The sequence below is a fragment of the Pantherophis guttatus genome, chromosome 2 (assembly GCF_059756535.1).
Source record: "Pantherophis guttatus breed Tessera chromosome 2, ASM5975653v1, whole genome shotgun sequence".
Taxonomy (NCBI): Eukaryota; Metazoa; Chordata; class Lepidosauria; order Squamata; family Colubridae; genus Pantherophis; species Pantherophis guttatus.
The window spans coordinates 77,185,710-77,202,319 of NC_142064.1; the positions used below are offsets into that span (position 1 = coordinate 77,185,710).

General features: G+C 38.8%; 1 protein-coding gene across 22 annotated transcripts in view; it reads left to right on the forward strand.

The window, feature by feature from the left end:
* The window catches only part of CCDC171 (coiled-coil domain containing 171), a 207,712-nt gene that overhangs the window by 59,309 nt on the left and 131,793 nt on the right, over window positions 1–16,610 (forward strand). For all 22 annotated transcript variants that reach the window (XM_034410481.3, XM_034410483.3, XM_087886273.1 and 19 more), the window contains 5 exons: window positions 3,340–3,442; window positions 9,354–9,460; window positions 11,923–12,012; window positions 12,440–12,640; window positions 14,960–15,127. In XM_034410481.3, coding sequence (XP_034266372.2) covers window positions 3,340–3,442; window positions 9,354–9,460; window positions 11,923–12,012; window positions 12,440–12,640; window positions 14,960–15,127 — 669 coding nt within the window. The remainder of the gene's footprint in view (window positions 1–3,339; window positions 3,443–9,353; window positions 9,461–11,922; window positions 12,013–12,439; window positions 12,641–14,959; window positions 15,128–16,610) is intronic.

The following is a 16,610-nucleotide window of genomic DNA, read 5'->3' on the forward strand; positions in this document are numbered from 1 at the left end:
ACAGGACAAAAATGGTATTGGTTGCACTTTTTGATGGTCTCTGGAGGGAGGGGTAGTGTGTCCATCCTGACTGTACGTGATCTTTTGGTGGCTTTCAGTGCCGTTGACAATGATCAGCTCTGAGGATTGGGAACAGGCAGCATAGTTTTATGCTGCTTCTTTTCCTTCCTAAGGGACTGATACTAGCTGGTATTGATCTGGAATGGGAGATCCCACCATCAGCCCTACCGTGTGGGATGCCTCTGGGTTCAGTGTCTCTCCACTTCTGTTTAACGTCTACATGAAGCCACTGGGGAAGATCATCCATTGTCAGGAGGTGAGGTATCATCAGTAACTGGTAATACTCAGTTAGATGCCTCCGCCTCTGGCGAACTAAGCAAAGCTGGTTAGCTCTTTTCTCAGCCCTTTTCTAAGAAAATAAAGGAAAATACTTTGGATCTTCCTACCCAAAGCCCTAGATTATGGAACTTAACTAATCATGTGCTGCTCATGTAACTATACAACTGCATATTGTATGGTAAATATAAAAAAAAAATAAGGAATTTCATGCTAAAAGTAATGAAGCTCAATCTTTAGATATGAAAAGGGGAAATAAGAGAAAACAAGGGAAAGAAACGGTCACAAACAAATAATTAGGAATACAATCAATATAATCAATTCACTTGCTATATCCTTGAAGAAGATCTTGGATTCCACACATCTTCATTGCAGAGTTGCTGGCTGAAGAAAAATCTTCTGACTGTTTTGATGTATGGAAGATCTTTTGGTTCCTCTGACTTCTTTCTTGTTTGTCTTTTTTTGAATACTTATCCCTAATCTCATAGAATGTGAATGAAAGCCAACTGTCTCTCTTTAGAGAGACTTTGCTTTGCCTGGTCAAGGATGAAACTTCATCTTTGCTGTCTGTCATCTAGAGGGTCTAAGGACAAATCGCCCTGGCCAACTTGCCACAGCCATCTCCCTGCAGCCAACTTACCACTGCCAACTTGCTGTGGCCATTTCCATGCGGCCATCTCGCTGCGGCCAGCTCACCATATGACAACTCGTTGTGGTTAACTCACCATGGGATAGTTCCATGTAGGATAACTCAATGCAATGTTATCCGCCACTGTTTCTTCTACATTATTTCCATTTTTGTCAATAGAAATAATGTTGAAGGAACAATGGCAGATAACATTTATTGTACATGGGATTGTCCTGCAGAAAGTTGTCCCGCAGCAAGTTGGCCGTGGCAGAATGGCTATGGCGAGATGGCCACTATGACTTGGCTGTGGTGAGTTGTCCTATTCCACATCTAGAGTAGTTCTTCTCAATCTTAAGAACCTTAAGATGTGTGGACTTCAGCTCCCAGAATTCTCCAGCCAGCCATGCTGGGAATTGAAGTGCATGCATCTTAAAAGTTCCCAAGGTTAAGATATACTGATTTAGACACTACATCTCTGGAGGGCTCTGGACAGAGGTTATTCCTCTGTTCTGGTCCTATTAGATCTTTCGGCGGCTTTTGATACCATTGACCATGGTATCTTGCTGCGGTGCCTCGAGGGGTTGGGAGTGGGAGGCAACATTTTACGGTGGTTCTCCTCTTACCTCTCAGGTCGGATGCAAGCGGTGTTGGCAGGAGGGCAAAGATTGACCATGAGGCCCCTCACTTGTAGGGTGCCGCAGGGGTCGGTTCTCTCGCCCCTCCTGTTCAACATTTATATGAAACCGCTGGGGGAGATCATCCATGACTTCAGGGTGAGGTATCAGTACGCTGATGATACCCAGCTTTTTATATCCACCCCAAACCAGCCCAGTGATTCCCTCAATGTGATGTCCCGGTGCCTGGAAGCGGTACGGGTCTGGACGGGGAGGAACAGGCTTCTGCTCAACCCTGCCAAGACTGAGTGGCTGTGGGTACCGGCATCTCGATCCGATGGAGAGGTTCCACCGCTGGCTATAGGGGGCGAAGTTTTACTCCCCATAGACAGAGCACGCAACTTGGGTGTCTTCCTGGATCCACGGTTGAGTTTAGATGATCACATAACAGCCGTGACCAAGGGGGGGCATATGCCCAGATTCGTCTGGTGCGTCAGTTGCGTCCCTACTTGGACTGAGATGCTCTACGCACAGTTACTCATGCGCTAGTCACCTCCTGTCTTGACTACTGTAATGCTCTCTACCTGGGGTTGCCCTTGACCATTCGGAGGCTTCAGCTGGTGCAGAATGTGGCCGCGCGGGTTGTGATGGAAGGGTCCCGATACTCCCATGTTACACCTCTCCTGCATGACTTGCATGGTTACTGGTTGCCCTCCGGGTGCTGGTGATGACCTATAAAGCCCTATATGGCTTAGGCCCAGGATATTTGTCGGACCATCTGCAGCCAGCAACAGCTTCCCATCGCCCGGTGCGTTCTCACAGGGAGGGCCTGCTCCGGGTGCCGTCGGCTAGACAATGCCGGCTGGCGACCCCCAGGGGCAGAGCTTTCTCTGTGGGTGCGCCCACTCTTTGGAATCAACTCCCCCTAGGGCTTCGGTTAGCTCCTGACCTTCGCACCTTCCGCCGCGAATTAAAAACATGGCTGTTTACATCGCCCAACCTGGACTGAGGGGGTTTGATTATTTTAATGGGTTTTAATATATGTTTTAAATTTATATTTATACATTTATGTATTTTGTATGTATTTTATGTTTCATTGGGTTTGTTTTTATTGTTGTGAGCCACCCTGAGTCTACGGAGATAGGGCGGCATACAAATCACATAAAATAAAAAAATAAAAATAAATAAACATCAGGAAGGTACTTTCCTAGTTATAAATGCAGAATGTAGTTTTCACCAGTTGTAGCTTCCTATAGATGAGATTACACAAAAGAAGCTACTTTGGAAGACGAAAACTAAATACATCAACCAGACATCTCAGCAGAGAACCCATTTATCGGACTTCTTCACGGGCATCTTGGTGCCATGCCAGATTTTGGGATTGCCATATTTCCCAGCCAGGATGTATTTTGCAATAGAGAAAAATATGAATGGTTCCTGGGTAACGTTTTAATTAGTTCCTGATGGTTTAATTGGGCTTTGCTCAACAGCAGAACATTAAAATTATGCAAAATCTACCATTTACCTGGAAATTAACCTGGAAAAGCAATCATCATGGCACTACTTCCTTGAAATATTTTCCACTTTTTTCTTTAATTTTGTTACTTTGGTAACGGGAAATTCCTCCAATTTGTTTTTGTTTCACTTAAATATTAGTCCATGGTGTATCCTGCAACGGTTTTGGTGGTTATGAATGACTCTTCTATGCCTTTAATATCTTTTTTTTTTTTTTTGCTTTCTTCTCACTCGTGCCAAATGAAGACCAGGAAACGCCAGGCCTTCCTAGCAGAGACATGTGAAAACAATGTGAGAGAGCTGGAGTCACTTCTGGACAGCTTTACTATGTCAAGCCAGTGGACAGCAGGTTAGTTGAAGCTATGAAATGACAGATGCATTTGTCAATGTTCCAACATCACTAAATAGAGGAATTCTGCAGATGCCGCTTACATTCCCCTCTTCTCAACATGCTTTGATTTGATGACATGCTAAGAGCAGCTCTCACAGCAGTTGAGTGGCCTCACTGGCTGAGATGGGGTGACTGAATGCAGACCTGCTGTTGTCAGCCCAAACTTGATTTACAAGTGTTGGATTGTTTGCGATTGGCTGGGAAAGGTTGCGGCGAAAGCCAGATGTGAAAAAAGTCCTGACAGCGGACTTACCAGGGGAACAGATGTTTTTGATTGAACTGAGCCAAATTCACAGGCAACCTTCAGCTACTTAAAGGTTGTGTGTTCAGAAAAAGTCATGTAGGACAGTTTATCACATGATTCCTAACAGAGTTGTGATGCCAAGGCAAATTCCACCCCAACCCAAGTACAGAAGTGGCTCCCCCCCATCCCCATTGTCTGCCCTGCATCATCAAATGGAGGAAAGTGCTGAAAGAAATTTCAGAGATGAAAGGTCTTTTTCCCTCATTCTTTTGAGATTTGTTGTTTAGCCACTGTAATTCCATCTTTACACACATTTGCCTTCCTTTCCAGTTGGTCTGCTTCTGGTAGCCAGAAGGGTAACCAAACTCACAAAGGAGAGTATAACTCTAGTCTACTTTGGGCAAACACTTGCATTTTGCGGAAGCAGACGATATGCATTAAAGTGATCTCCTAAAATGGTATCAAATAGTCTTAAACAAGCTCAACCCTTTCTCTTTTCTCCAAAAAAGTGAAAAAACAACCATACTTTACCGAATTCTTCCACTCTTTCTGCATAAATCTGTCCTATCACTTGTATTATTTTTCAAGACTAGGCTGCCAGTGGGCCACCCACATTAAGTCAGAGGGGAAGTAATTCTAGACAGAAAGGATCCTGATAATACATCTTTTTACAATGACAGAAGTGGCACTGGAAGACTTCTGGCCTTCAATTCCACGGTGATACAGCCCCAGTTCGTATTAATCACCATTTGGAAGCAGGGACTTTCCCACTACATAGTTGAGATTTGTTTTCTTCTTTCACACAGCGGGGATTTACTCGTCGTTCCCTCTTGCATTTCAGCTTTCACTGCAAATGAGTATTGATGTAATTACCATGAATTTTTCATGGCCCTCATCCAACCCAGCCAAAGGTTTGGAACCAAAAACCCTTCTGCATCTGGGGAGATAGGGAGACACACAGGACAAAGCTTAGAGAAACCAGGGAACTGAGACTGTTGAAATTGGCTAGGAGCGCACTTCCTCCTTTTCAGAAGCATTGAATAAGTTTCTGAACGGAGCATTTTGGAACAACTTGGTTAGTGCAGAGGTTTTGGCAAAGGAGATTGAGCTGCCAAGAAAGAAAGAGCCAAAGTAAAGCAAGTTGAAAAGAATCATTCGCATATAACATATGCTTTTGTATATAGGTATTATTTTTAGTTTTAATGTTAGAATTGTCTTTGTTGTCTTGGGGGGAAAAGGTGGTGGTGGGAAATATGCTATTATCTTATTTTTGGGGATGACTGCTTTCTTGTCTCCTTTCTATAGACTTAACATTTTGTAATGTGCCACTACATTAAACAGACTCATAGGTAGGTCATGTCTTGAGGCTGAACAAAAGAATAGGCTGACATTTGGTTGTTTCCTTAAGTCTTTTGACCAGGGTCATGTCTTTTTTTTCCAGCACATTGAAAAAAAAGAGATCAAATGAATGGTTATGGCCAATATAATAAAGAACGGTGACCCAGTTTTTGTGTAAAGCAGGGGTGGGGAACGACAGCCCCTTTAGGACTTGTGGACTTCAACTCCCAGAATTCCTGTGCCAGAGTTGAAGTTCACAAGTCATAAAGTGGCCATTTTCCCCCACCTCTGGTGTAAAGTAAACCATACATTACAGTTTGTGGGGCTGAGCATTTGGACACACAGTTTTCTAAGGGTAATATCAAACACAGCTAATATGGCAACTATTGTGGTTTGCTTTAGTTTTGCTTTAGGACAGGAGTGAGCAACTATGGTCAACTGTATGACCTGTGCACTTCAATTCGCAGAATTCCTGAGCCAGCCATGAAGTCCACAGGTCATAAAGAGGCCATAGTTGCCCACCCCTGCTTTAGGCGTGTAAACCATTAGTAGCATAGCACTGGGAAGAGGCGGAAACGCAAGGCTGTGCCCATAGACAGATCTGTGGATTTGTTTTCTAAGGAGACCCTAGAATACAGAGTAAAGGAAAACTGCCTTACCAGAACATAGGAATCACAGGACTGGAATAGAATTCATACTTAAGCTGCCTTTGCTTATGAGTTGAGAATTTTAAAATATTTAAACAAATAGAAAGAAACATGCAGTGTGAGAAGTGAGCTGATAGCCATCAGTTTTACCTGCTCTGTGCTTCTGATGAAGTGAGCTGCAGCTCATGAAAGCTTATGCCTTTTAATAAAATTGGTTAGGTGGATGAGGTGCTACCAGACTGCTTCTTAACAGATATATAGGACATGCAGTTCCTTTTTAACATCCGGTATATTTTTTCTTTTAACATCTTACCTATTAAGTTTATTATTCCCTCTGAGGAGCCCAGGAAGCCTCTCATCCCAGATAAAATATTATTACATTTTAATATCAAGTGACTTACTTCAGGTTATCCCCTCTATCCAATATCTTTCTCGTAAAATACTTCTGCTTGATATATTTATTTAACGTTTCTTAGAACATTACTTTTTCTTGAGGCAGAGGTTAATCAAAAGACCAATTGTTGCTCTGCTACTGATTTGCTGGCAATGTGTACAGAAGGCTTTCCCACACCAACTCAGATCCAAATTATAATCCATGCACAAACTCACACTCTACACCCCTGCCTATACATTTTTGGAAAGTATATATGTTACTAATGGGCATGAGAGACTGCAGCCCAGAAATTTGTTTGAAAGTATTCGTGTAGAGGAATTCTGTATTGCTCTATTGTCATTGACAGATCATCATTCCATGGTTTGTTTTAGGCTGATCCTGCTCTTGGAAGCACAGTTTTATCCTGATTCTGTTGCTTTCATTGGGCTGTGTTGAGAAACTGGCATTGGGGGACGATTGTTCTGCATCAAGGCCTATAGCTAATGGCCTCCTTCAGGGTTCTACCTTATTGCCCAGTGTTGCTCAACACCTTCATGAAGCCACTCTCGAAAAGTATCTGGAATTTTGGAGAACTATTGAAAATTGCTTAAGTTTCATAATGGGTTAGATAAAAGATAATAAGCTGAAATTACATCTAATCAGTCTAATGATGAGTATGAAACTGAAATTTATCTGGTTCTGAGTTGTTTTGGACTTTCTTAAAAGTGCAGATTTGCGGTGCTTCTTGATCTTTAACTACAATGATGACTGTAATGAAGAATAGTTTGTATGTTGTTTGCACAGATATCTGTGCCAGCTGTTTTTCTTCATGATCTGGTCAGGTTCAGTAATGGCCATGTTTAATACAGGATAGAAATCAAATAAATAATATCAAAACATTCTTGAGTTAAACACTTTCATTATTCACTCATTTCAGTAGCTTTATTTCACTTTACTTTTTTTTTGTATTTCAACTTTCACGGCAAAGAGACTGGAGACATCCGGGGAAAAATGCATTAGAATATTCTTTGCCACAAGTTGTGAAAGCATCTGACTTTCATGGTTTTTATCAAAAATAATTGTGGCTATGGCAAGCAGAAATTTTGGTTGCAATAACAACAATGAATGGATGAGAAACAGGAGAGGTTCAGTGTAGAAACAGAGCACATTTTGGATTGAAGCTCCTTGGAGTTGCTTTTTCTTCAAAATAAAATTAGCCAATTTAAAGAGTTTTATTTTTAAAGAAAAGAAATGTGAATAAAGTGATATATCCTTGGCTTGTAAGGGTCTTTAGTCTTTAGAATAAAGAATTGTGCTGGCTTCATATTTATTTATTTATTTCTCAATATTTTTTTAGATTGCTTTTTTTAGATGACAATGATTTTGAAATGTGAGATGCAGAACTAATGGCCTCCAAAACCAATATGTATGGAACAACTCTCTTAATAAAGGCTATATCTTTAATATATCAAGAAATCACAGTGATCTCCAATCATCTTCAGAAAGTTGTTTGCATATTCTTTTAGATACATTTCATATATACACATCTTTATAGAAACTAACTGTGCTCAGTTTTGGAATATTGTTATAGAATTGAAGATTTTGGAAACATCTGTTTAGCCATCATGTAGCATAAGACCTTGTTGAATTTAACAATCATTTGCACTTATGCATTTTGAAAACTGTATTTAAAGCACAGTGGCTAAAAGTATATGCAGATCATGCTGTACATCCAGATCATGCTGCTTCCAGTAACTTTAGAAAATTATTTTTAAAAAGAATAGCATCCATTCATCCTATACCTGTGTGTGCTATGTATAAGTTCATTTTGAGTGCCAGTTCTCAGGAAGAGTAGAGTAGAGTAGAGTAGAGTAGAGTAGAGTAGAGTAGAGTAGAGTAGAGTAGAGTAGAGTAAAACAGAACAGAACAGAACAGAACAGAATAGCTGTCAGGGTTCCAAGTAATACACTCATAGCAAACAAAACTCTGAGGCAGGTAGTTTCCTCAAAGAATAATTTTATTGGATGTATTATATTGGCACTGTTCCGGTGAAAACCGACTCTGAAGGTTCCCATGGTTTTCACCTAATTAAAAGTAAAAGTTTTTCCCCTTCCCCAACAGTCACATGGTCCAATCAAAGTGGCGTTCGGTCGCCTAGTAATGTCGCTCCTCCTCTCTCTGGCCAGGTGTTAGAATGTCCTTGGTTCCCAGGGGAAAGTTTTTATTTTGGCTACAAAACCCCAGCTATCTCTATTCCCCCTTCCCCAGCTCCATTGCGGCAACACTGAAGACTTAAAATGGCTTCTGTCAGGTAAGCTTCAGGGTTGACAATAGCTTTATTTGGCCAAGTGTGATTAGACACATAAGGAATTTGTCTCCAGTTCAGAAGCTCTTGTATACATGCAAAACACAGAATAATAATAATAATAATAATAATAATGATGATGATGATGATGATGATAATGATACCAATAAGAAGTCAGTTATGATAGTCTGAACTCTCCGACATTGTGCTTCTAATGAAGTGTTTAAACTATTAATTTTACATTTGGTTACAGATGACATCCTGGCTGATGAACCATGATTTAAACTCTTGATTAAGGTCTGCCATGACTACTTAATTAATGAACAGTGAAAAGACTATTTTTGAGAAAAAGAGGAATTAGGAATGTCACTATTGACAAATGTGGCCATCAGCTAAATTAGGTTAGATAATCATTTGGGTTTTATTTTTCATTTTTTTTTCCTGTGCAGGGTATGAGAAGAAATAATATTTTGAGGTTTCAAATGCTTTAACTTGCACCCAGGCAAAATAGGAAGCCTGCGGTCCTTTGGCATAGAAAGAAAGTTTCTTTCCAAAATGCATGGCAGAACATGAATCATTGAAGGCATGAATGCTCTGTGCTTGAAAGCAAATGTTTGTTTCGTTTGGAGGATGATCTTTTTTGAACGACACGCAGACTTGCAATCATTAGATACCTTTAAATAAGATTGGAGGTAGGCCTGAAGATGTGTAGGAAAACAAGCCAGAGTTCATATTTTTCATGTGGTGAACTGTAACCATAGCGCAAAAATTCTTCTTCAGCTTTATTTGATATTAAAGAACAGATCCACCAGTGTGCCTTGGAGAAAACACAGGGGTTGTTCAACATTCTGTATTGTCACTGGAGCCCAACTGATTTAAATATCTCTGTAGCTCTTGGAGAAGTTTTCCTGTCTCTCTGTTCAGCTCTAAGGGCTTTGTTTTGATTCTGTATTTTTCTTCAGGCATTCACAAGGACAAAGATAAACCTCCGAGCTTCACTCTTGTCCTTGAGACTTTGAGGTGTACCTTGACAGATTATCAGAACAAGCAGGAAGAGGCATCTAATGAGGTAACAGTTGCACTGCTCAGCTCCACGTATATAGCCTTCAGCCCACAATGCTAGCGATTCCTTGCTTGTTTCAGAGGTCAAAACACTGGGAATGTTGAGTTGACAGCTTTGCAGAGAAGAAGAAATATTTTTTTTTGTCACAGCTCTTCCTTTAAGCTTGCCCCGTGGTCATGATTCACTTTAACTTAAGAACGTGTTTAGCTCTGTGTATGTATTTATGTGATTAATTTTTTTTTGCGTTGAAATGTTGTAATGCACAATTATTTTAAGTTAAGCTCTGTGCGTGACTGATTTTTATTACCCATTTAAGATTTCACATACAGTGCAATATATAAAACTATGTTCACATAGTTTACTAAAAGTGTTTACATCCAGTACAAATTGATAGCAGGTGGAAATAAATGTAGAGACTTTAGCATTGGAGGGGTAAGTGTTAGAATTTGATTTCTTGCTGTTTTAATGTAAAATGTATGCATTTTAAGAAAGATGTTTCTGGAGCATTTTTTGTTAACGTCCTCAAAGGAGAAATAGTTAAACCTGGTTTTAGCTTTGTTTTTAATGTTTAAAATTAATAAAATAGATCCTTGTGCTCCCACAGTGTACATAAGCAGGTATTTTTGAATTATTTCAGTTTGGATTGTAATGTTGTATTCACTACTCCAGAGTAAACCTAACTGAACTTTATAAGACTTCCCATAGCACCATATCTCTCAGAGTGTTCAGTTCACTTTAATGAGGTTATTGATAGAGCTATAAAACATACCAGTTTTATGCCACTTAAGTACATGAAAAAGGTTAGATTTTTAGCAAACTGTTACAATTTTGACTTAAATATACAAAAATACAAAAGTCTTACTTTAGAATGTGTTTGATGCACTACAACATTGAAAAAAAGAGCTAAGTTTTAAATCTTTTGCAGTCAAATCTTTCCTGCTATCTGAGAGCCACCAAATAAGTCCCAAGGGAATTAGTTACACGTCTCAGTATACTACCACCCTTACTTAGTTTCTTTTGTTAACAACCCACATGCTTAGTGGCCTTTGGAGGCAAGAGGCCCTTAATTTCAGCTGTGAATTGTTATTTGGGAGGATGAACATCACCTGATCTTCAACACAACTGAAAAGCCAACTCAGCAGGCTTTGGCTGAGGAACATGTTTTGTTGTGAATTGATGCCAGAGACAGCAGTGGGAAGAGACCAAAGGGGTGACTGATAAAAAAAAAAAGCAGAAAGACTATTCTGTCAGCAAGAAGAATGAACTGTCAGGAAAATAAATTGCAAGCAGCCCAGGACCAACAGATGACCTGCCACAAGTCTTCCCAGTAGGACTCAATGGGCCTGACCCTGAAGTTGTCATATGGAGCCAGAGACCACAGCATACCCTCCTGATAGGCAGATGGGGTAGCTCTGTGCCCTTTCTCTGCCTTCTTGATAGCAGTCCTGTCTTCTGGTGTTCTGTTTTCTTTGCACTGTAATTAATAGCTAAACTTTTTTTTGAGCAATTAAACAACGAGATAACCAGAGCCATATTCAGGGGGAAAAAAGTCTACCTTTATTGTGCTTGTAAGTTTCCACAGCCATTTTAAAAACACTTATCATGATAACCTTTTTCTACTAATTTGTTCAGTTAGAGCAACTTAGCAGTTTTACCACAAGCCAAGTCAGGCTGAGACTATGAGGCTAAATGCATTTATCTATAGCAGTGATGGCGAACCTTTTTGGCACCGAGTGCTGAAAAGGTTGCACGGAAATGCCGCGCATGCGCGCTCATCAGGGTTGCACTCCAGAAAAGCCAAACTTTCGGGTTCTAGCGCGCATGTGTGTCTGACAGTCAGCTGGCTGGTGCGCATGTGGGTTTTCAGCACTGCCGTGCGTGTAAAGGGATCACGCTCCAGAAAAGCCAAACTTCCGGGTTCTGGCATGCATGCACACCCAACAATCAGCTGGCTGGCATGTATGCACTCGCTGGTTTTCGGCACTGCCACGTGCATGAAGGACAGATGATCGTCGTGTACGCATGCGCACAGAAACCCGGAAGACAAACAGGCAAAGCCACGTGTGCCAGGTGACATGGCTTTGCATGCCACTTTGAACACGCATGCCATAGGTTCGCCATCATGGATCTATAGGCTCCTATTGAACTTAATGACTTGCAAGTAAATGTGTGTGCAACTGCTACATTAAATTAATAAATTATTTGGGGGAATCCAATCCTTGCAGATTGGAAAATATATCTAAGGCAGCTATAGATACTAATATACAGCAGACAGAGCTACTAATATACAACAGAAAAGCAACAACATCTTTAATTTAGTGTCAAGCTGCCTGTTGCTGTGATATCGGCCATTTTACTCCCAGAAAAATCAGTCGGCATGAAATTTCAGCTTTAGTCTGTAGGCAGTTAAGCTGAAATTTCATTTCTCTTGAATCTGATGTATTGTTGGCTACATTTTTTTTTGCTAGCTAGAGAAACTGACAGTTCTTTCTGAGAAGATGGCAAAAGAACTTGAGGCTACCCAACACCAGCTAAGATCTCAAACTCAAGAACTTCAGGTATTTGTGTCTTTAACATATCTGTTAACTTAAAGCTAAATAAATGGTATATTCTTCCAATAAGTTTTGTCTGTTATAACGATTGTAGTTATAACCTTGAAAAATTCTAATCAAAGGAATTTTGTTGGTGCAGCAGGACACCTTCAGCATAAAGGGTTTAAGACTATTAATGTGTGATGATGGTTTTGAAAAATGCCAGTGCAACAAGCCTAAAAGTAAAATAACAGTTCCACTGGAGTCCCACTAGTGGCTTTGTTTAATTTAAATTTAAATTCCGTGGTTTGCTTATTGTAGTTAACCATTGGACTAAAACGGTCTTGTTTGTGGGGCATTTAGACATGTATATCCGAAAAGAGTTATCAGATAAAGAAGGTTGTACTTTATTGCATGAAGCCTTTATCTTTCCTTTTTTATATACTATTTTTAGGTAAAACATGACAGTCTCACTGATACCAAGAAGGAGTTAAATAATCTGCAAACTAAGTGTGCAGACAGAGAATCCTTAATAGCTACATTAAAAATGGAACTACAAAACGTATTGCATTGCTTGGAGAAAGAGAAAGCGTGTTGTACAGAATATAAAAATGAAATTCAGAATCTCACACAGGCTTATGAGAAGGATACAGAGGTATTACCAGAAACAAGATTTCTGTGAGAAATATTATTTAAACCTTACCTTTCATATTTCCATGTATCAGATCATTTGTTTTGTAGATACAGATTTATGCCACTTCAATAAGAAAGCTAAATGATTGCTTTCCAATGTTTTTGTGAACTTTTATTTCTGGCATTATGTTTTTATTTTATTTTTCCACTTAAGAGTAACCTGGCTTGTTTTTCCGTTTTCCCGCCATTTTTAGCCTTTTGTTTCTTATTTCTTCTCATTATTGCTTTTAATGTTTTAATCAATGTCCAAACTACCCAAAGTTGCTGGGAATCGGGCGGCATATAAATGTAATCAGTTGTTATTGTTACTAGGATTTAAAAATATTAACTGCTCAACTTATCTGATTCTTTACATTTAAAGAATATTGCTGTTCTCTTGAGACGAGAAATGTAAATACATGCCTAAGGAATTTTTGAAAGTTAATGTTTAGCTGAATGAAAATACATACATTTGAAATATGTCTGCATTTGGAATAGATTAGCTGTTTAATCCCTTGGCACCAATCCCTATTAACTGTTTCAAGTGGCAAGTCCAAGAGATGAGAAGGACCTATATCATTTTACTCACCCATCAACAAAGTCAACTTAGCTTGCCTATTCTTGGGATAGCAGCTGATTGTAGTATTGTGTACAGTAATTGTTTCATGAAGTGTTATTTTGAAACATGCTTTCCACCCTGATGTTTATCCTATTTTAAAAATACATCGTTTGCTTGTGTTTAGAGTTTCATTTTCTTTTGCGCTCATAGCTTTTCTGCGCTAGGTATATTAAATGTATTCTTTCTCTTTTTTAAAAATTTCGATTGTGCTGCATATTGAGCTCATTATTCTAACGAATCTGAGAATGAATGCCAAGCGACTAAAAGGAAACATTATTTCCACCCTTCTTCCAGTCTGGGATTTAAATTGTGTCCATATGAATCAACTGGAATTGTTCTGCTCATCAGATAGTGATTAAAGTAGAGGAAACTAGAAGCCTGACAATATTGTAAAGTCAGCATGTCTACAGTATTGTGGTTGGGTTCAACATGTGTGAATTGATTCTAGGCCTTTGGATTCCTTTTCCAGGCCAAATGGATGATTACTATGCTTGGTTTATCACAGCCCAAGCAAAAAGGACAGAATGGCGACAGATTAAATTAACAAGGAGAAGTGAAAGACTGCATGGAAATGCTTTTGTTGCTATTTTCGCCATGTGTTGTTGGTGTTTTCTTCTGAGCGATTTAAACACCGAACTAGGGTTGGAAGAATCACAACTGTAATTCTGCTTTTAATGCTTTCGTAAAGTTTGTTTGGAAATGGCCTGGGTTGGACTACGTCTAAAGCACACTAAAAGCAGTCGAAGTCTTTTCATTGAAGATAGTGGGGTTTGGATCACAGGCTCAAGTTTTGGTTGGGGATTCGCAGAAAAGTTTCAAACCCCTTTGCGTTAAGCAAAATGATGCACAATGGGAGCCTTTTCCCATTTACATGAATGAAAAAAATGTTTCAGTGTCCAAATTCAGATATTAAAAGAACTATTTTAGTCTGCAGATTTGTACTTTATTTAAAGAGTTGGATGCATGTAGTTTTTAAAAAGATGCAACAATATACTATAATTTTGCTGCATAATTACATTAATTATCCCTGGCTAAAGTATTTAATAAAGTTATCAATAAGAATAAATTAAATACTGCAGTAAACATAAAACTAGCAATCTATTTTGTGTCATGAAGTCAAAGTATTTTACATAGTATTTTACATAGTCCTGTTTATATTCCAAATTATTCATTTTGTGTATGTGTGTGTGTGTAGCAGAAAAACCCTGGGTGTGAAACGAGAGAAGTAGAGCTGAACAAGCAGTTGTTTTTTCAAGAGCTGCTCTGTGTTTAACACTTAGTTTACTCCCTGTGTAAGCTGTTAGTATGATCTTTTTTATTCATTAAAAAATTGCCACCAGCATTTTATTAATAGATACAATAATAAAAGTACTACAAGGTCTGATTCTCTGTAATCTTTAGTAGGCTATACATTTTAAACTTTACTAAACAAGGGGAAACCCCTCACTGCTTAAATAAAAGGTCTGCAGGTTCAGCCCTAGTGTAAATATAATAGGCAATTATTTATTTTGTGATTTCGATTAATTTCTTGAGCATAGATCATCACTTTGGAACACTCATTTATTTTTATTTATGTTAAACATTTCGATGTAGAAATATTTGCCATTAACTCTTTCTTCCTCTCCACTTCTTTTCCTTTTCCTTTTCCTTTTTTTCTTCCAAAAATTGAATTGCATTTTGCAGGAGAAGCTAACTTTCCTCCATACTTTGTACCAGCACTTAGTAGCAGGCTGCGTTCTTATAAAGAAATCAGAAGGCATCCTGGATAAATTCTCTTGGTCGGAGCTTTGCACAGTCTTGCAAGAAAATGTTGATACGCTGATCTTAGACCTCAACAAGGCTAATGAGAAGGTACTGTCCTCAGGCACCAGACACCTCTATTAAATTCAGTGACATTTGTCCACATCACAATATCGTTAAAAAGGACTGACATTCATCTTATTTCAAAAAGAATTTGGGTGTTAATAATTCAGTACTGTTAATTATGGCTTGTCTACAGCTCGGTTTGATGCCATTGCTGTGGGCATGTAAATGTGACTGAAGTCTGTATGAAATCTCTAAGCTCCAGCTTCTGTTCAGGACTTGCTAATACTATTAGCCAGTGTTAGCCACAGGGACCTAATTAAAAGAAAATAAATTAATCTTACTGATGAAGCTATTCAAAGGACCGAGTCATTTACACTAATAAACCAACTCTTTATCTCAGCATAAAACAGAAACAAAACGCACTTGTTCGAGGAACATCCTCTTTAAAATATTTGCTGTTGGGTTGGAGGAATTATTTGAGGAAGGGAAAAAAAATGTTTCCATGAAATGCCAGGTGCTCTTTGATCCTTTTGGATTTGTAAACATATATAGAAATTGCAAATCTATACATCATAAGTTTAAAGAACATAATGTTTAAGAAAGCTTAACAATGAAGTTCATGCATATGTTGACATGAGTTGACTTGTTAGCTGAAAATAAGATTAGTAAAATAAGGTCAGCTTTTTTTTTTAAAAAAAGAAACATTTTGTTATGTACAAATATCTGTACCATCTATCTTTTAACACTTCCATCCATCTGCATTCCTGACTTGTTCACTATTACCATAGTTTTCTGTGATCTAGGAGAAGAATTCCAGAGTTTGGTCATCACTTAGATTAGGCTCCCCAAGGGTAGGAAGAAAAGCATTTCATATGAGCTGAGCTATTCATCTCACATTCAGGTTTAAGGCAAGCCATAGGAAATAAAGTATAACTCTAAGGAACTTTATTTTTAAAGTTTAAGAACCAGTTGATGCAAAATGATAACAGAGAGTGCAATCAGAAATTCAACCAATGCCTTAACCTAGAAGAAACCTGCTGACATGAGCTTCTGGGCAAATGTCCCAATGGGGTAGAACGTGCTTCTAGGAGTTGACAGGAGGGCTTAACTAGATTTGTATTATTGGCTAACTTTGAGCAAGTATAGTTTTAAGTCCGCTTTTTAGTCTTGTTAGATGAATAAAGTTCAATTCAGTTTCTAACAATGGAAGAAATAAAATAGGAGGCACAAAGGCAAAATGAAATCAAGGGTTTATAATAAACCAACAAACCTTTAAAAAGGATGGCAAAATAATATGCTATTGGCTGCTTGCTTAAAAGGTCTAGGCCTTTGTTTTGAAGGCCTCTGAATTATCCAATATGAAAATTATTTTTGATACCCTTTAAAAATCATTAGCACTGTTTTGTATGAAAAGTTTCTTCTGTTCCCAGTACAAACTATTTGTATGGTTTAGCTGACCGCCAGTCCTTTCTCCGTGAAAACTCTTTGTGGTTGCTGCAGCTACAGCATTTAATGTTATTATCTATTA